The sequence below is a fragment of the Phyllobates terribilis genome, unplaced genomic scaffold (genome assembly GCF_046119375.1).
Source record: "Phyllobates terribilis strain yellow unplaced genomic scaffold, ASM4611937v1 Scaffold_11__3_contigs__length_659146591, whole genome shotgun sequence".
In the NCBI taxonomy this organism is placed as follows: domain Eukaryota; kingdom Metazoa; phylum Chordata; class Amphibia; order Anura; family Dendrobatidae; genus Phyllobates; species Phyllobates terribilis.
Genome location: NW_027362771.1, coordinates 581,658,451 through 581,679,512, shown reverse-complemented (window position 1 = coordinate 581,679,512; position 21,062 = coordinate 581,658,451). Strand labels below are relative to the sequence as shown.

Genomic DNA, 21,062 nt, shown 5'->3' with positions numbered 1-21,062 from the left:
ATTTTACCTCCTTATATTGCGCATCATATTCTGAAGCGCTTTACAGACATCATCATCTCTGTCCCCATTGGGGTTCACAATCTACATTCCCTATCAGTATGTCTGTGGAGTGGAGTGTGGGAGAAAACCGGAGAACCTGGAGGAAACCCACGTTAACACAGGGAGAACATACGTCCGCCACAGTGGCCGCCGCGGGCCCCTTTTCCGGCCTTTTTTTTTTTTGTTACATTTGAACCCAGTCTAGACAATACTTACTGATAATAGTAATCTCACCTTCTGTAAACATTTCCGCTCCGGATTTGTTAATGAGGGAAGTTTTCTTCCGAAACCTGCAGAGATAGCATGACATGAGGCTGATCTGATGGCGGCTGAGAGGGTATGGCACGGTCTGGAGAGCGTTACGGGGATGTCCACTCCACAGCTTCAGGAGTTATTAGGACGGAGTCACAATGGAAGACTTTTACCCCTCATCAGGTCACTTCTTATAAATTACTCTAAAGCCTTTCCGGTTATTAAAACATATTTCATTATTTCCTTAAATTTACTATAAGGAACCCGTAAAATGGATCTCTCCCATAAACCAGGCAATGTTACCTCTGGCAGATGTCTTGTGCCTGTTTCATCACCTGTCCAGCGTTGCTGAGGTCATCGTGTTCGAATGTCATCATGGCCTGCATTTCCAGGATGGTGCCATATACAAGGCTGTGGTACATGCTGTCTTTAGCCCTGGGATCAAAGAAAGAGAAGATTTCATTCCAATTCGTGACAAGCTAGCTTTATGCTTCCAGCCTTATTTATATAGCATCAGACAAATACACTCATCACCCCCAGAAACTGAAGCCATTTCCTTTTCTGTCCATGATTATGGACCACCATAAATAGGTTTAGTTTAATTCCGGACCCGAAACAGCATTAACAGCAGGGTGGAAAACCCGGCAAAGTGTTCACAGGAATTTTTTCAATGTATATGTGACCATAAAAAACTGTATACAGGCTTGGAGCCTTAAGTCTTAAAGAGGACCTGTTACTTGCTCAAAACAATTGGATTAAATACCTTGCAAAAAATCCCTGAGCTCCGCCGATTACGCTGCTCTTTTCCGTTTCGAGCTGCGTTGCTCCATTGCGGACATATTCACATTTATTGCTTTTGGAGTTTACCATGTGAAATCTCTGCTTGGAGCCCAACTCTGTGTTCTTCAGAGTTTTCTCTGGGGGCGTGCTCTTTTACCACTCTTTCAAAGAAGCTGCCTATCACAGATCAGCTGCTGAGCTGTGATTGGCAGCATCTGGGAAAGAAGGGTAAAAGTGCATGCCTCCAAATACGACTCTGGAGGAAATCCCAGTTGGTCTGTAAGCAGCAATTTCACATACTGCGCTCCAAAAGCAACAAACGTAAATATCTCAGCAATGGAGCGACGCAGCGCAAAACGGAAAAAAGCAACAGAATCAGGGGAACTCAGATTGTTACAAGGTATTAGTCTTAAATTTTTGGAACAAGTGACAGGTTTTTGAAATATAAATAGAAGCAAAATGATAGTAAAGAAATTATATAAAGTCTTTTTAGCTTTAGATCCAGGAGCTTTTAAGATCTGTTGGTTGGATTGTGATTAGCTAAAAAGAAGATCTTTGTGTTACAGTATGTAATTAAAGTGTAAAGAGAGAAGATCGCAAATGTTTACAGTTCCTAGCGGAGTGGAGAATAGGTAGCTGCCGCCTGAACGATAGTGCCGCCGACAGGTTTTTGGCCTCTTTATGGAAATTTTATGAGCTTTTTTTTGTTCTCTTTTTTTATTTTATTTTTATCGTATAAACAACTGCACAACTTCGGAAGGAGCCTGAAGAATGGTCAGGTCACCTCTCGTAACCTTTTAGCATCTTTGGGAACCTGAAACTGGTAAAAGCAGCTCAAAAGACTGAAGATATGAGCAGGTCATTTTTACTTTGCAGTTCATTCTTTTGAGCATTTCTTTGGCACTTTTTCAGGCGGGTAACTAAGAAGATGCCCCTGAAAAATGTCTTGTGCACATAACCCTAGAGTACAAAAGGAACGGCAGTCCGAAATCAGATGGATCCTTACCTTCCCCAACATCATTGGTCGGGGGGCCACCATACACAGGACACTGTTGGTCGGACCCGTGGATGGCGGTGGGGATGGGGGGGCTTAATAAAAAAAAAAAATAGAGATAGAGAGATAGAGAGATGGAATACAGTGTAAAGCCCCCCCCCCCCCCCATAAAAAGACAAATGTTGGCCGAACACGCCAATATCAACTGGTTCCGCCGACAGTCTAATGTGTGTGTGTGGTATATACATATATATGTGGCGCCCCTGAGGGTTCGACCGCCACAGGAATGCTGCACTTCTCTAATGGAGTGTAGTGTTCCTCCTCTGAGGTAAGACCAGTGTGATAGTCGTGACCCAACCTTTGCATCCAACACCACACTTCTCCACCAGAGGGAGCTAGTATGCACTAGGTGCTGCTCCCCTGGTTACAGGGAGACTGAGGAACACAAAGTGGTAGGAACCAGTTAGTGGGTGAGGGTGGAGGACTTACAAGTTAGTTACACTTCAGATTTCATATTTAATAAAAAGCCATCTTTGATCTTGGTCCTAAGTCGTCTGTTCTAGTGGTCGTACTGTGCTGTCAAATCCTGTGTGGGCCTGCACCGGCAAGGGACACAGCCCTCGTACCCTGGCCTTGGGACGAGAGGTAGGTTGTAGACCAGGAATGCCTCAACCCGGCCGAGGACCAGGATCAAGAAGGCCCGGGAGCTCTAGAGTGTGGCTCCCCAGCAAATGGGTCCCGGGGAGGATGCAGACAGAGCGGAGCACGCCACCTGTCCTCGCCATGCTGATATATTCAGAGGGATTCCGGCTGCAAGAGGGGTACCGGCCCCCGATACCCGACCTTGCTACTCTACGTCCTGGACGGGAAAGCCCGGTTAGGCCCTGAGGATCCCACCGGGCATCGGATGGAGAGGAATTGCCACCCGTGCCCTAGTCCTGAGAGGAGCTCAGAGGGAGACCCGGCCTATCTACACACGCACAGACGGGAAAGGGTAAAGTCTGTAGTGCAGGAACACTCTGGTGTAGGGTCGCTACCGAACACTGGACTTTCTCGGAGGTAGTCGGACCCCCGTCCCTGGTGGCCGCAGGACTCCGCGGGGAGCAGGGAGTCGCCTTCCCGCTATCATTTCTAAGTGAGTAAAGCCTTGGAAGTTCACCCCTATGGCCTCCGGACTGTTCATTATGCGCCATACCATGCGACGCGGTGCCCGTACTCCTCGCACTACTACCCCCCTCCATCCTGTTTGCCTGCCATGAGGCCTTGCTCTGCCTGTGGGGAGCAGTGAGAACTTTGGCCGCCATGACACCGGGCCTCGGCGGACTGTAGCGGCGCTGGTGACCCTTCACCAGGCACCACAGGTGGCGTAGTCGTTAATTAGCCACTCAACCCGGACAAGCCAACACCATCTCTTTCTAATGTGACGGCCCTGAGCACGGGTCGGGCCCGGGCCACGGCTGCATCCCATCTCTCCATCACAGGACCCGACACAGAGTCCCCGAACACCCAGGGTAAAACACGGGCTTTACGAGTAGAGGCGTCACATATACACTTTCTTATGATGATGGATGATGAGGTCTGTCTGTGCAAGAGTGTAAATGGAACTCTGTGCCCTTCTTCTCGGATTAAGCAGAATGTGTGCAGTGACTGATAACCGGTAATCTGACCTCGTTATCATGGTTGGTATTGTGCTTCAAAAAATAATGTTTGTGATGCGTTTTCCTCTGCAGTTCAGGACAATGGACCTAAAGATGACGGTTATTTACTTTATCCTAAATGTTTAGCCCGGAGACTACAAATAATCTTGGGATTAGGAGTGAAAGAAAAGACTTTGCCCTGTGTGATATCACTGTAGATCGTAGAACTTCACTGCAGGTGACAATTTGGAACAAAAAATACCTAAAACTTTGACAAGGACTATTGTATTTGACTAGAAAGGATGCTGATACATTAGCGTTCTCTGGACTTCGGCCAGGAAACTCGATTTCTAAGTTGGAAATCAGATGCTCCTCATTACGCGGAGGTCTCTTCAGAATAATAAATGTAAGGAGAAAAAAAAAAATAATAATAATCCCCTCACCACCAATCGGCTGTCTCACCGCCCCTTGCTTGGTCTTAAGCTCCGTCTGCGTCGTGTGAGGTCCTCTTCTGGCATCTTAACACCCAACGTTGAGTAGGTCTCTAACATCACTACGCACATTTTGACGTCACAACATGAGTTGCTGGCTATATCTTGGGCGTGAGCGTCATCATGTCAGAGGCCTACTCGGCGCAAGAAACCCCAGCATAGAGTGAAGGTGCCGGAATAAGACGTTGTTGGGTTTTGGTTTAGAAGGAAGTCAAGAATTTGAAAAATATTCCTAAAGAAAACCACAGCAACATATTTAAAGAGGTTGGCCATTACTATTTTATTGGTGGCCAACCCCTTTAAACATAGCCACCCTTATGGTCCATCAGAAAATCTACAAAACCACGGCTGAGCAGCAGAGAGGTAAATTGTATGTCTTACAGCTCTTGTTGTGCCGTCATCAGGTAGGGGTCCTTCTTTGCATCAAAGGGGAGCCCCTGTTGAGTGGTCCTCTAAGTGTAGGGATCAGCTTCTGTCCATACTGGGCCCTTATAGGAGAATAGTGCAATTTCCTATGTCCTAAGCTTCAGTCGCCACCTCCTTGTGAGGGGGCTCCTAAAGTGTAACCTGAATCTTTAGCTTGCCCTAATTGCACAGTATACCATACCTCGCACTCCTAGTGTTGAGAATACAATGGAAAGAAAAAGTATACACACCCCTGTTACAATACTACCTTTTTGTCATGGCAGGAAGAAAAAAAAAAAAAAAAAACATTTCAGAACTTTTTCCACCTTTTATGTCACCCGTAATGTGTACAATTAAGTTTAAAAACAAAGATTGAGTGGGAAAAGAAAAATAATGAACTAAAATAATGTGGTTGCATAAATATACACACCCTTACTTTTGTTGCAGTTCCCGTTGAACTTATGATTTTCAATTTTGGGGTCAGAATCCATCAGTGCAGCACATCTAGAATTGGCAATCTTTGCCCGCTCTTCCTCTTGCAGTAGCTCCACACAGGTGATGACCCTGCAATCTGACCAGTGTACAGCGCCCTCTTCAGGTCACCCACATATTTTATATTGTATTCAGGTGCGGGCTCTGGCTCAGCCACTCCACAACTATCATCTCATTCTGGTAAAACCATTCTTCTGCTGATTTGAAGGTCACTTAGCGTTACTGTCGAACCAAAACGTGTAATTTCTCTTCATCCTTTTAGCAGAGGCCTGAAGATTTTGTAGCAAAATTAACTGATATTTTAAAATGTTCATAAATCCCCCGACCTTCACTAAAACCTCAGTACCATATGCCTAAAAAACAGCCCCCAAAGCACAATGCTGTCTCCACAATGCTTCACTGTGGGTATGGTGGTCTTCTGATAATGCAAAGTTTTGGCTTTACACCAAACATACCTTAATCTCATCAGACCAGAACACGTTTTCCCACATGCTTTTAGCAGACTTGATGTAGGTTTTGGCAAAACATACAAAGAAAAACATCCAAGCCTGGCTGAGAAAAGGCTTCTGTCTTGCCACCCTACCCCACAGGCCAGAGATATGAAGAACACAGGAGATGGTCTACTACATTTGACAACGACCAGCACTTGCTGAAATTCCTACAGCTCCTTTAATGTTGCTGTTAGCCTCTTAGCAGCCTCCGAGTCAAAATTTTCTTCTTAATTTTTCATTAATTTTTGCGGCACATCCAGTTCTTGGTAATGTCAATTGTGCCAAATTCAAGCCACTTCTTGAGATCTTCACAGTCCTTCATGATATATCTAATGCCTTGAACATTTCTGTGTACTCCTGACTGATAACTTTCAACATTGAAATCCCTTTACTGTGTTGTCCGCTGTTTAGGGACCATGGGTTTTACTGTAATATGAAACTTAAAAAAAAAAAAAGTCAGGAAAATCCTCCTAAGGCTATGTGCCCACGATGCAGAAATGCTCCGGATTTTTCCTGAGCGTTTCTGCATCTCCCTGGCAGAAAAAACGCATGCGGATTGTACATGCGGATTGTACATGCGGATTGTACATGAGTTTTTCCTGCCAGGGACATGCGGATGTGAAGCGTTCTTCACATGCATTTCCGCAAGCGGGTTGTTAAGCGCTTTCCAAGCGATTTTAGCATCACTTGGAAAGAGCTTGACAACTTGGTCACACTATATAAATCCATGCAACCGGCATGGATTTATATAGTGTGACCGAAAGAATGGTAAAAAATAAATATTATACTTACCTTCTGATGGCCCACGGTGTCCTTAGCGATCCATCCTGGCTTGCCGGCAGCTCTCGGTGGTCTAAAAGGACCTGCCATGACGGATCGCTAAGGACACCGGGGGCCATCAAAAAGTATAATATATATATATATATATATATATATATATATATATATATATATATATATATATATATATATATATATATATATATATATATATATATATATATATATATATATATATATATATTTATTTTTTTTTTTTTTTATTTTTTTTTTTTTTTTTTTTTTATAGATACTATGGTACCCAGTTCCAGAGGAGAGTCTCCTCTTCCCCAAACCCGGGTACCATCCGCATGATATCCACATGTGTAAATGCAGTGATGCGGTCCAATGCAAGTCAATGGCGGCGAAAATGCCGCGATTCTGCAAAGTAATTGATAGTGCTGCGGATTTTTCCGCAATGATAATAAGCCACGGAAATTTCTGCAGCATGTGCACAGCACATGCGGATTATCATTGGGGGACATGGCAGACCTTCTACCAAGCGTTTAAGCGTTTCTGCAGCGGAATTGCCTAAAAAACGCATAGTGGGCACACAGCCTAAAAAAAGCAAAATTTTTACAGGGATTCTGACTAACCCCATATAATGATGGCGGCCATGCACTGACTACTATGTAACATGAGTGTAAATGTGATTGGGGATGAGGTTGTGCTCAGAATTAGCCAATTATAAGAGGGTGCTCTCACTTATGCAGCCTCGTTATTTTAGTTTTTCCATTTTTATTTTGTCTCTCAAAACTATTTCAGTTTGTTTCTCAATGGATTTGCAGTGATATTAAAGGTGGAAAAAATTCTGAAATGATTGTTCTTGGTATGATTTTTTTTTACATTTTAAAAACGGGTGCGCAGACTTTTCATATCTACTGTAGATGAAGTTTTAGAGTTTTCAGCCATTTTTCAGGTTTTGTGATATTTCTGATGCCCCCATTTTTGTTTCTTTAAAACATTTCAAAGAATGTTAAGAAGGGCACGACTATACCAAATGTTTTGGGGGTTTTTTTATTAGGAAAAAGGGGGGTAATTTAAGCTTCTAAATACCTTTTTATATATATTTTTTTAAAGTTACTTTTACTTTATTTTTAGCCCCTCTGGAGAACATGAACTTGCCATCGAAGGTACATACTGCAGAAAAATTACCGATCTTGTAGAAAGTCCAACCTAAGGCTTTCAGTAGGCTGCAGCTGCCTGGTATGGAGCGTCCTCAGCTCCTGAGCCCGCACAATACACCAACCAATACTAGTATAACTTATTACAGAAGACATTAATATACACACGTGGTCAAAATTGTTGGTGCCCCTCGTTTAATGAAAGAAAAACTCACAATGGTCACAGAAATAACTTGAATCTGACAAAAGTAATAATAAATTAAAAATCTATGAAAATGAGCAAATGAAAGTCAGACATTGCTTTTCTGCTTCCACAGAATTTTAAAAAAAAATTAAACTCATGAAATCGGCCTGGACAGAAATGATGGTTCTTCTTGACTTAATATTTTGTTGAACCTTTTGAGGCAATCACTGCAATCACACGATTCCTGTAACTGTCAATGAGACTTCTGCTCCTCTCGACAGGTATTTTGTTCCACTCCTCATGAGCAAACTGCTCCAGTTGTCTCGTGTTTGAAGGTTGCCTTTTTCCAGACGGCAGGTTTCAGCTCTTTCCAAAGATGCTCAATAGGATTTAGGTCAGGGCTCATAGAAGCCACTTCAGAATAGTCCAATGTTTTCCTCTTAGCCATTCTTGGGTGTTTTTAGCTGTGTGTTTTGGGTTATCCTGTTGCAAGACCCATGACCTGCGACTGAGACCAAGCTTTCTGACACTGGGCAGCACATTTCTCTCTAGAATCCCTTGATAGTCTTGAGATTTCATTGTACCCTGCACAGATTCAAGACACCCTGTGCCAGATGCAGGAAAGCCGTCCCAGAACATAACAGAGCCTGCTCCATGTTTCACAGTAGGGACAGTGTTCTTTTCTTGATATGCTTCATTTTTCCGTCTGTGAGCATACAGCTGATGTGCCTTGCCAAAAAATTCCAATTTTGTCTCATCTGTCCATCCATAGGACATTCTCCCAGAAGCGTTGTGGCTTGTCAACAAGAAGTTTGGCAAATTCCAGTCTGGCTTTTTTATGATTTTTTTTCAACAATTGTGTTCTCCTTGGTCGTCTCCCATGAAGTCCACTTTTGATCAAACAATGACGGATGGTGCGACCTGACACTGATGTTCCTTGAGCTTGAAGTTCACCTTTAATCTCTTTAGAAGTTATCCTGGGCTCTTTTGTTACCATTCAAATTATACGTCTCTTTGATTTGTCATCAATTTTTGCTCCTGCGGCCACATCCAGGGAGGTTGGCTACAGTCCCATGGATCTTAAATTTCTGAATAATATGTGTAACTGTAGTCACATGAACATCAAGCTGCTTGGGGATGGTCTTATAACCTTTACCTTTAACATGCTAATCTATAATTTTCTTTCTAATCTCCTGAGACAACTCTTTCCTTTGCTTCCTCTGGTCCATGTTGAGTGTGGTACACATGTAGCGCCCCGAGGGTTCGGTCGCTACAGAGGTATTGCATCTCACCCAGAGGTATGATATCTCACTTCCAGGTAAGGATGGAGTGTGGCTCAGGACCCTAACACGCACATGCACTACACCACATTTCCGAGGGGCAGGGCGACAATGCTCCCAAGAGTGAGCACAACTGCCCCTGTCCCTGGCTGGAGTGGGGGGAGGGAACACCTAGAAAGGGGGAACCCGGTAGTGTGTGGGTGGGGAGAGTAGATCCAGGGTGCACTGGAAGGAGGAGTATATAAGGTGGGCACCATCTTGGAGTCAGGAAGAAGAGAAGAGACGAAGACTGGGAGCAGGGGTTCTGTACGGGCTCTGCTCCGCAGGGAGGCCAAGTCTCAAGGCCTGAGCCTAGAGAAGGGAAGAGTTGCTGAGTTCAGCCAGAGAGGAGAGGAACGGAGGAGGCTCCAGGAGTGGAGTGAAGGGACCCCAGGGGTGTGGACCGGCCAGTCGCCACCGTACGCCCACCGCTACCAGAGTAGGGGGGTCAGGCCAAGAAAGGAAACCGGATCCCTCATCTAGTGGAGGAGAGCAACTACCCTCAGCTAGTAATTGGAGGCCGTGGCATTGCACGTGTTACGGCCCCTCACTACACCAGTTAGGAAGGCACCATATAGAACCCAGGGAAACGGAACATAAGTTTGCCCGCCAAGGCCCGAGGCAGCTGGACAGAAACTTGGTCAATTGTGGGGTACGACGGGCCAGAGAAAGGACACACGAAGGGGGTCCTGAAAAGCATTCCAAAGGTACCTGGGAGTTGGCCAAGCCCCTCACCTGGTGAGCACAGTACGAAGTGGGCAGCCATTACCTGCAGAAGTGGCTTGGAGTGTAAAACTGTGAGTAAAGACCCCTGACTGCATCACTGGACTCTGAGTCATTACTGTTGCTCCCGCGCACCATCACCCCCACCATCTGCACACTCTGCCCTGAGGCTATACTCCTCCCGTGGGGAGTTATACTACCCTCTGCTGCGCACACAACATCCTCAGCGGTCTGTCCCGCAGCGGCGGTTCTCAGTGACCGCAATCCACGGGTGGCGTAGTTGGACATTTAAACATTAAAAACCAAATAAACAGATCCGCCACTGGTTTGACCACCCTGAACCACGGGACCGGGTCGCCGCCACGGAGACTACAACCCCTAGCATTACACAGAGACACGGCTCCGGGTATTCCCCCACACACGGCCCAGGGGGCGCGTCAACCTTGGCGTAGTCGGCAGGATTCGAAACCAACCCGCTATCATCGGGTATTGTGTGCCTAGAGACTGTTTCACTGTATTGAATGTGGCGCCCGCCCCAGAAGAACGGGCGCCATTATGTCCGCGACAAAAGACAACAAGAAGCCACGTCCCATCGTGGGCCAGGTCCCAGAATGGCGCCAAAGACGGAGCCCACCCCCAACGGCCATGAGTGCAGCTGTAGAGATGTCCATCAACGTGGGGGGGCTGCCCCTGAGAGTGATTTCCAGCAGGTTGCCCCGGGACCACCCCTAACAGGGGCGGAAGGGAAAGAAAACAGAAGGGCAGGGTGTGGTTTGGATCAGTCTTGGCAGACCACACCCGGAGATGGCGAGGAGCGCCAGCCCCAGTACCCTGACCAGTGGCCTGCTGCAGGCCGAAGCGGCTCCATGCAGTCTCGCAGAGCTGATGGCCCAGCTCCCCAGAGAGGACCCTGAATTCCTCCGGGCTGGGCTGGAGGATCTGGACCGGAGGATGGTCCAGGCGCAGCGGGAGGCCATCGCGGGGTGGAAAGAGGAAATTGACCGGCGGGTCGCGACCCGGCAGCAAGTGACGCTGCCAGCACCCGACAGCGTGCCTGCCCCCGAGGACAGAGAGAGACAACCGGAGGCTGAGAGCAGCGCTGCAATGGGAGCAGGTAAGGGGGACACCGCTGCTACCAGCCCTGATGCCACTAGCCTGCCCCTGGACCCCGTCGCGGAGCCGATCGCCCCGGGAGACGCTGCACCTCCTCCGCTCCCGCCGCCTACACGTAGGCCCCAAGCCCCGAGCGCAGCCGCCGGACCACGCCCCACGCCGTGCCCCTTGATCCCGGGTGCGGCCGGAAGCGGCCCGCTCCAAGCCTGGTCGCAAGGCCTGATGCCCCGAGGCGCCTTCCACGAACTAGCGCCCCTGGTCCCAACATTACCACCCCTGAGCACGGACTTGTACAGCCAAATTACCGGTCCTGATGGAGAACCGGTCCCCCTACTACGCGGATGGGTTCACCCTTGGCACCGGAGGGACAAGTCTGCGGAGGCCAAAGCCCCGCTTCTGCCCGCTCCGCAGCCAATCACCATTCTCCAGCTCCCGGATGAAGAGGTCCAAATTGAGTAGGATCAGACCGGGGAGGACCTGATGGGGTTCTCGCAAGAGACGCGGGCGGACGTAGCCCGCAGGCGAGAATTCTGCCGCCGGGAGATGGCGCAGCTGGAAAAGGAGAGGCAGGCACGGCGCCAAAAACAGGAGCAGCTACAGGCCCGGAGCGCGGAGGAAAAGACCCGGGCCCGCCGAGACCCCCAGGCTGCACGCGGTCCCAAAGTCACCGGGATTGTGGTCAGGTTCCACCAGGAGAAGGGGTGGGGGTTCATTCGGGACCCGACGACGAACACAGACATCTTCGTCAACCGGAGGGATGTGGAGAGTCGCCTGCCCGAGGGTCACCCGAAACTGTATCTGTTCCCGGGGGATCTGGTGTCATACACCCGACACCGAGGCCTGCGGGGATGGTACGCCCTCAACGTTCAGCGGGTAGAAGAACAGCGCTGCCCTGAACCCTGTTACACGGAGGACCCGGACGGGTCTGAAGAATTTGATGAGCAGGAACGTCCACCAGGGGGACACCGCTACTAGAGAGCAGCAGCACGAACTGTATATAGTTACCCGTCAGAGTAGAAGAAAAAGAGAGTTTCAAGTTATGCCCGTTTGGGGATTATAAAAAGTTCACCCGGTTCGGGATTGTTGTCCGTTTATTTGTTAAAGTTACCCGAAAAGGGTCCGTGAACTATCCGGCTGAGGACTGGGAGCAGCCAACCCTTTCTATCCGGTTGAGGACTGGGAGCAGCCAACCCTTGTAAATAGTTGCACTTCTTAAAGTGCCCCCTATTGGTTTTATAAACTCCTACCTCAATAGATACCTGAAGGTGTTTGAAAGTTTGCACTTAGTAAAATTGCACCTTGTTGGGTGACATGGACACCTGGTCGCGGCAAGGACTGTGGCCTGTTAAAGAGACTTCGCCGTTGAAATGTCACTGATAATGTTTCATATTTTCTACTTAAAAGAATGTTTTATATGTGTATATTGAAAGTTATATCAAGGAAAGAGTAACCATAAATGAAAGGAATGTTGTATATGTTGATAAAAAGAGAAAAGTTTTATGACAAGTAACGTTAAAAAAAAAAAAACTTTAATTCTGCATGTCTTGAAATCAATTGTCTTTTGCTCTGTTCCAGCCCGCGGACGTGCTGTGATTTACCAGGGGGGAATGTAGCGCCCCGAGGGTTCGGTCGCTACAGAAGTATTGCATCTCACCCAGAGGTGTGATATCTCACTTCCAGGTAAGGATGGAGTGTGACTCAGGACCCTAACACCCACATGCACTACACCACATTTCCGGGGGGGCAGGGCGACAATGCTCCCAAGAGTGAGCACAACTGCCCCTGTCCCTGGCTGGAGTGGGGGGAGGGAACACGGTAGTGTGTGGGTGGGGAGAGTAGATCCAGGGTGCACTGGAAGGAGGAGTATATAAGGTGGGCACCATCTTGGAGTCAGGAAGAAGAGAAGAGAGAGAAGAAGACTGGGAGCAGGGGCTCTGTACGGGCTCTGCTCCGCAGGGAGGCCAAGTCTCAAGGCCTGAGCCTAGAGAAGGGAAGAGTTGCTGAGTTCAGCCAGAGAGGAGAGGAACGGAGGAGGCTCCAGGAGTGGAGTGAAGGGACCCCAGGGGTACGGACCGGCCAGTCGCCACTGTAAGCCCGCCGCTACCAGAGTAGGGGGGGTCAGGCCAAGAAAGGGAACTGGATCCCTCATCTAGTGGAGGAGAGCAACTACCCTCAGCTAGTAACCGGAGGCCGTGGCATTGCACGTGTTACGGCCCTCACTACACCCGTTAGGAAGGCACCATATAGGGCCCAGGGAAACGGAACGTACATTAGCCCGCCAAGGCCCGAGGCAGCTGGACAGAAACGTGGTCAATTGTGGGGTACGACGGGCCAGAGAAAGGACACACGAAGGGGGTCCTGAAAAGCATTCCAAAGGTACCTGGGAGTTGGCCGAGCCCCTCACCTGGTGAGCACAGTACGAAGTGGGCAGCCATTACCTGCAGAAGTGGCTTGGAGTGTAAAACTATGAGTAAAGACCCCGGACTGCATCACTGGACTCTGAGTCATTACTGTTGCTCCCGCGCACCATCACCCCCACCATCTGCACACTCTGCCCTGAGGCTATACTCCTCCCGTGGGGAGTTATACTACCCTCTGCTGCGCACACAACATCATCCTCAGCGGTCTGCCCCGCAGCGGCGGTTCTCAGTGACCGCAATCCACGGGTGGCGTAGTCGGACATTTAAACATTAAAAACCAAATAAACAGAAACGCCACTGGTTTGACCACCCTGAGCCACGGGACTGGGTCGCCGCCACGGAGACTACAACCCCCAGCATTATACAGAGACCCGGCTCCGGGTATTCCCCCACACACGGCCCAGGGGACGCGTCACACACCATGTCACCAAACTGCACAGTGAGTATCTGTAGCCCTATAAACAGGCCACTGACTGATTACAAGATTGTAGACACCTGTGATGCTAATTAGTGGACACAACTTGATTAAACATGTCCCTTTTGTCACATTATTTTCAGGGGTACCATCATTTCTGTCCAGGCCTATTTCATGAGTTTTATTTTCTTTTATATTCCGTGGAAGCAGAAAAGCAATGTCTGACTTTCATTTGTTCATTTTTATAGATTTTTAATTTATTATTACTTTTGTCAGATTCAAGTTATTTCTGTGACCATTGTGGGTTTACCTTTCATTAAACGAGGGGTACCAACAATTTTGACCACGTGTGTATAACAATGTGGAAAACGGAAGAAGAAACATCACCAAACATGTACAAATATAAACTCAAAGTAGAAAATGTGCTTAAACAATTTTTTGACTAAACATTTCCTTTAAGATTTGGGGAGATCTCTCACCTTGGTTGTAGGAGTCCCAAGCTTTCATTAAAGCCGTTGTTCAGAAAAAGGTTCAGAGCGTCCATACAATCACTGAGGTCCCGGGACAGGTCCATGTTAGACCTGCAAACACAAACCACATATCGAAGGCTAACCTTCAAGGGCAACTGTACTAAAAACTAAAATATTTAGGATCTTTTACTCCACAAAAGCTTACTTACATTAAATAAGTACAAATAGGAACTAGAACCTCCACCGAGCCTCAAAGAAACCAAAATCAGTACCGGAAAGAGGAGCTAAGAGTGAGAGACTATGCCCTCCGTATTCACTGCCATCTATGGGAACATCAGAATGTAAAAGGGGGAACATCCAGTACAACTGGGAAAATAAAGGGTATTGTAGATAAAGGTATTATGTTCTCAGACAAACCTATAACCACCCTCTACCTCACTGCGCTTCAGTATTGGCACTGCGGAGGGAGCCACCCTGCTGTGTGTTTACTGATGGCGGAGAATAAGCTCATAACTGTAATGATTAATGAAAAGTCATCACATCCCCAATACAAGCCAGACTGAGAACTGAACCAGGGGTAACACAGGGTAATCAGGGGATCAGGAGCTGGGTTACTGTAATAAGAGGTCACAGGGGTAATAAGAGGATCAGGAGCCGGGTTACAGTAATAAGAGGTCACAGGGGTAATAAGAGGATCAGGAGCCGGGTTACTGTAATAAGAGGTTACAGGGGTAGTAAGAGGCTCAGGAGCCGGGTTACTGTAATAAGAGGTTACAGGGGTAGTAAGAGGCTCAGGAGCCGGGTTACTGTAATAAGAGGTTACAGGGGTAATAAGAGGGTCAGGAGCCAGGTTACTGTAATAAGAGGTCACAGGGGTAATAAGAGGATCAGGAGCCGGGTTACTGTAATAAGAGGTTACAGGGGTAATAAGAGGGTCAGGAGCCAGGTTACTGTAATAAGAGGTCACAGGGGTAATAAGAGGATGAGGAGCCGGGTTACTGTAATAAGAGGTTACAGGGGTAATAAGAGGATCAGGAGCCTGGTTACGGTAATAAGAGGTTACAGGGTAATAAGAGGCTCAGGAGCCGGGTTACTGTAATAAGAGGTTACAGGGGTAATAAGAGGGTCAGGAGCCAGGTTACTGTAATAAGAGGTCACAGGGGTAATAAGAGGATCAGGAGTCGGATTACTGTAATAAGAGGATACAGGGGTAATAAGAGGATCAGGAGCTGGATTACTGTAATAAGAGGTTACAGGGGTAATAAGAGGGTCAGGAGCCAGGTTACTGTAATAAGAGGTCACAGGGGTAATAAGAGGATCAGGAGTCGGATTACTGTAATAAGAGGATACAGGGGTAATAAGAGGATCAGGAGCCGGATTACTGTAATAAGAGGTTACAGGGGTAATAAGAGGCTCAGGAGCCGGATTACTGTAATAAGAGGTTACAGGGGTAATAAGAGGGTCAGGAGCCGGGTTACTGTAATAAGAGGTCACAGGGGTAATAAGAGGGTCAGGAGCCGGGTTACTGTAATAAGAGGTTACAGGGGTAATAAGAGGATCAGGAGTCGGATTACTGTAATAAGAGGTTACAGGGGTAATAAGAGGATCAGGAGCCGGGTTACTGTAATAAGAGGGTCAGGAGCCAGGTTACTGTATTTTTGGGTGGGGGGGGTTACTGTATAATGGGAGGCTGCTCTCATCCCTCCCTATTAGTGACCAGCAGTCTTTCTCACCCTGTGTGCCCGGTGTGTAGATAACAGCGGGGTGTATATACTTCTACATGGGAACTAGGTGCAACAGATGAACAATGAGATGAGATTTATCAGGAGTGCCGGGTATAACGCTGATCACAGCTGGTGGTGACCTCCACACGGGCTCCAGGATTTTAGACTCTCCCGGGGGCGGCTCTGCCCAAAATGGAAAACCCCTCTAAGAATAATTGGTGCAAAATCAAACCAACATCACAGCAACCGAAGGAGACATAGCAGAAGACCCGGATGACTATGACGGTGCTCCGCTGAAGGCTCGGGTCACAGATGACCACACACCGGGTCTAGAGCCGATGTAACCGGGGACCCAGATGCCTCTGCTCGGTCTGTGACTACTGAGCGCCCGGTGACCGTCACTCCCGGTACTCCCGCCCCATCCCGCTCTGTACGTTACACCGAACTGCCCGCAGGCTCCTGCTCCCGACTCCTGCTCCGACCACAAGCCCCGCCCACACACACCTGTGCAGGAGGAAAACAGGTTAGCCACACCCACTCAGCGGAGGTACCGCATGGACACGCCCAATTATACGTCATCATCTGTGGCCACGCCTACATCAATTGCTGGGGAAACATGTAGAGTGTGTGTCCGTGTCCCTCCGGAATCACGTGATCACAGTTCTGCTCTGTGTAATCCACGACCAATCTGGTCGGACGACAAACTGCAGCAGATTATTATACGGAAATTGTACGTCTCCATTGTTTTATCAGTATCACTGTGCGCGGACATCACTGTGAAGACCCCACCAGCAGCGCACATGTAAAGGGGACATCGCTGCCCCCAGGCGCACTGTCAGCGAGAGTGGATGGAGGCGACTGTGACCAGCGATAACCAGTCCTGTCACAGATCCTCAGCGGGATATCTGTCTGGACTGATTTTATATATATATATATATATATATATATATATATATATATATATATAGCGCCAACATATTCTGCAGCACTGTACATTTTAGAGACGTATAGACAATAAAGACATGACATTACATGGGGCCATTACACTGTATGGAGGACTATGTGGGGCCATTACACTGTATGGAGGACTATGTGGGGCCATTATACTGTATGGAGGACTATGTGGGTCCCATTATACTGTATGGAGGACTATGTGGGGTCATTATACTGTATGGAGGACTATGTGGGTCCCATTATTCTGTATGGAGGACTATGTGGGGTCATTATACTGTATGGAGGACTATGTGGGGCCCATTACACTGTATGAAGGACTATGTGGGTCCCATTATACTGTATGGAGGACTATGTGGGGCCCATTATACTGTATGGAGGACTATGTGGGGCCATTATACTGTATGGAGCACTATGTGGGGCCCATTATACTGTATGGAGGACTATGTGGGGCCCATTATTCTGTATGGAGGACTATGTGGGGCCATTATACTGTATGGGGGACTATGTGGGGCCTATTATTCTGTATGGAGGACTATGTGGGGCTAATATTCTGTATGGAGGACTATGTGGGGCCCATTATACTGTATGGAGTACTATGTGGGGCCCATTATACTGTATGGAGGACTATGTGGGGCTATTATACTGTATGGAGGACTATGTAGGGCCCATTATTCTGTATGGAGGACTATGTGGGGCAATTATACTGTATGGGGCACTATGTGGGGCCATTATTCTGTATGGAGGACTATTTGGGGCCCATTATACTGTATGGAGGACTATGTGGGGCCCATTATACTGTATGGAGGACTATGTGGGGCCCATTATACTGTATGGAGGACTATGTGGGTCTCATTATACTGTATGGAGGACTATGTGGGGCTATTATACTGTATGGAGGACTATGTGGGCCCATTATTCTGTATGGAGGACTATGTGGGGCCAATATACTGTATAGGGCACTATGTGGGGCCATTATTCTGTATGGAGGACTATTTGGGGCCCATTATACTGTATGGAGGACTATGTGGGGCCCATTATACTGTATGGAGGACTATGTGGGGCCCATTATACTGTATGGAGGACTATGTGGGGCCCATTATACTGTATGGAGGACTATGTGGGGCTATTATTCTGTATGGAGGACTATGTGGGACCCATTATACTGTATGGAGTACTATGTGGGGCCCATTATACTGTATGGAGGACTATGTGGGGCTATTATACTGTATGGAGGACTATGTAGGGCCCATTATTCTGTATGGAGGACTATGTGGGGCCATTATACTGTATGGGGCACTATGTGGGGCCATTATTCTGTATGGAGGACTATTTGGGGCCCATTATACTGTATGGAGGACTATGTGGGGCCCATTATACTGTATGGATAACTATGTGGGGCCCATTATACTGTATGGAGGACTATGTGGGTCTCATTATACTGTATGGAGGACTATGTGGGGCTATTATACTGTATGGAGGACTATGTGGGCCCATTATTCTGTATGGAGGACTATGTGGGGCCAATATACTGTATGGGGCACTATGTGGGGCCATTATTCTGTATGGAGGACTATTTGGGGCCCATTATACTGTATGGAGGACTATGTGGGGCCCATTATACTGTATGGAGGACTATGTGGGGCCCATTATACTGTATGGAGGACTATGTGGGGCCCATTATACTGTATGGAGGACTATGTGGGGCTATTATTCTGTATGGAGGACTATGTGGGGCCCATTATACTGTATGGAGTACTATGTGGGGCCCATTATACTGTATGGAGGACTATGTGGGGCTATTATACTGTATGGAGGATTATGTGGAGCCATTATACTGTATACAGGACTATGTGGGGCCCATTACACTGTATGGAGGACTATGTGGGGCCCATTACACTGTATGGAGGACTATGTGGGGCCCATTATACTGTATGGAGGACTATGTGGGGCCCATTACACTGTATGGAGGACTATGTGGGGCCCATTATTCTGTATGGAGGACTATGTGGGGCCATTATACTTTATGGAGGACTATGTGGGGCCCATTATTCTGTATGGAGGGCTATGTGGGGCCATTATACTATATGGAGGACATGTGGGGCCATTATACTGTATGGAGGACTATGTGGGGTCCATTATACTATATGGAGGACATGTGGGGCCATTATACTGTATGGAGGACTATGTGGGGCCATTATACTGTATGGAGGACTATGTGGGGCTATTATTCTGTATGGAGGACTATGTGGGGCCATTATACCGTATAGAGGACTATGTGGGGCCATTATTCTGTATGGAGGACTATGTGGGGCCCATTATATTGTATTGAGGTCTATGTGGGGCCCATTATACTGTATGAAGGACTATGTGGTACCCATTATACTGTATGGAGGACTATGTGAGGCCCATTATACTGTATGGAGGACTATGTGGGGCTATTATACTGTATGGAGCACTTTGTGGGGCCCATTATACTGTATGGAGGACTATGTGGGGCTATTATACTGTATGGAGGATTATGTGGGGCCATTATACTGTATGGAGGACTATGTGGGGCCATTATACTGTATAGAGGACCATGTGGGGCTATTATTCTGTATGGAGGACTATGTGGGGCCATTATACTGTATAGAGGACTATGTGGGGCCATTATTCTGTATGGAGGACTATGTGGGGCCATTATACTGTATGGAGGACTATGTGGGGCCTATTATTCTGTATGGAGGACTATGTGGGGCCCATTATACTGTATGGAGTACTATGTGGGGCCCATTATACTGTATGGAGGACTATGTGGGGCTATTATTCTGTATGGAGGACTATGTGGGGCCCATTATACTGTATGGAGTACTATGTGGGGCCCATTATACTGTATGGAGGACTATGTGGGGCTATTATACTGTATGGAGGATTATGTGGAGCCATTATACTGTATAGAGGACTATGTGGGGCCCATTACACTGTATGGAGGACTATGTGGGGCCCATTATTCTGTATGGAGGACTATGTGGAGCTATTATTCTGTATGGAGGACTATGTGGGGCCCATTATTCTGTATGGAGGGCTATGTGGGGCCATTATACTATATGGAGGACATGTGGGGCCATTATACTGTATGGAGGACTATGTGGGGCCATTATACTGTATGGAGGACTATGTGGGGCCCATTATTCTGTATGGAGGGCTATGTGGGGCCATTATACTATATGGAGGACATGTGGGGCCATTATACTGTATGGAGGACTATGTGGGGTCCATTATACTATATGGAGGACATGTGGGGCCATTATACTGTATGAAGGACTATGTGATACCCATTATACTGTATGGAGGACTATGTGAGGCCCATTATACTGTATGGAGGACTATGTGGGGCTATTATACTGTATGGAGCACTATGTGGGGCCCATTATACTGTATGGAGGACTATGTGGGGCTATTATACTGTATGGAGGATTATGTGGAGCCATTATACTGTATAGAGGACTATGTGGGGCCATTATACTGTATGGAGGACTATGTGGGGCCATTATACTGTATGGAGGACTATGTGGGGCTATTATTCTGTATGGAGGACTATGTGGGGCCATTATACTGTATAGAGGACTATGTGGGGCCATTATTCTGTATGGAGGACTATGTGGGGCCCATTATACTGTATAGAGGTCTATGTGGGGCCCATTATACTGTATGGAGGACTATGTGGGGCTCATTATACTGTATGGAGGATTATGTGGGGCCATTATATTGTATAGAGGACTATGTGGGGCCATTATTCTGTATGGAGGATTATGTGGGGCCATTATACTGTATGGAGGACTATGTGGGGCCCATTATACTGTATGGAGGACTATGTGGGGCCATTATTCTGTATGGAGGACTATGTGGGGCCATTATTCTGTTTGGAGGACTATGTGGGGCCATTATACTGTATGGAGGACTATGCGGGGCCCATTAAACTGTATGGAGGACTATGTGGGGCCCATTATTCTGTATGGAGGACTATGTGGGGCCCATTATTCTGTGTGGAGGACTATGTGGGGCCCATTATTCTGTATGGAGGACTATGTGGGGTCCATTATTCTGTATGGAGGACTATGTGGGGTCCATTATTCTGTATGGAGGACTATTTGGGGCCCATTATACTGTATGGAGGACTATGTGGGTCCATTATTCTGTATGGAGGACTAGGTGGGGCCATTATACTGTATGGAGG

At 47.5% G+C, this 21,062-nt stretch overlaps 1 protein-coding gene across 5 annotated transcripts in view; it reads right to left on the bottom strand.

Moving 5' to 3' along the window:
* Positions 1-21,062, bottom strand: part of LOC141166984 (tetratricopeptide repeat protein 39A-like) — a 74,093-nt gene that overhangs the window by 37,050 nt on the left and 15,981 nt on the right. For 2 of the 5 annotated variants that reach the window (XM_073654246.1, XM_073654242.1), the window contains exons 2-4: positions 14,178-14,279; positions 595-726; positions 274-329 (exon numbers count right to left, since the gene is read on the bottom strand). In XM_073654246.1, the coding sequence (XP_073510347.1) occupies positions 274-329; positions 595-726; positions 14,178-14,279 (290 nt within the window). The other 3 variants (XM_073654244.1, XM_073654245.1, XM_073654243.1) reach the window with 3 other exon arrangements.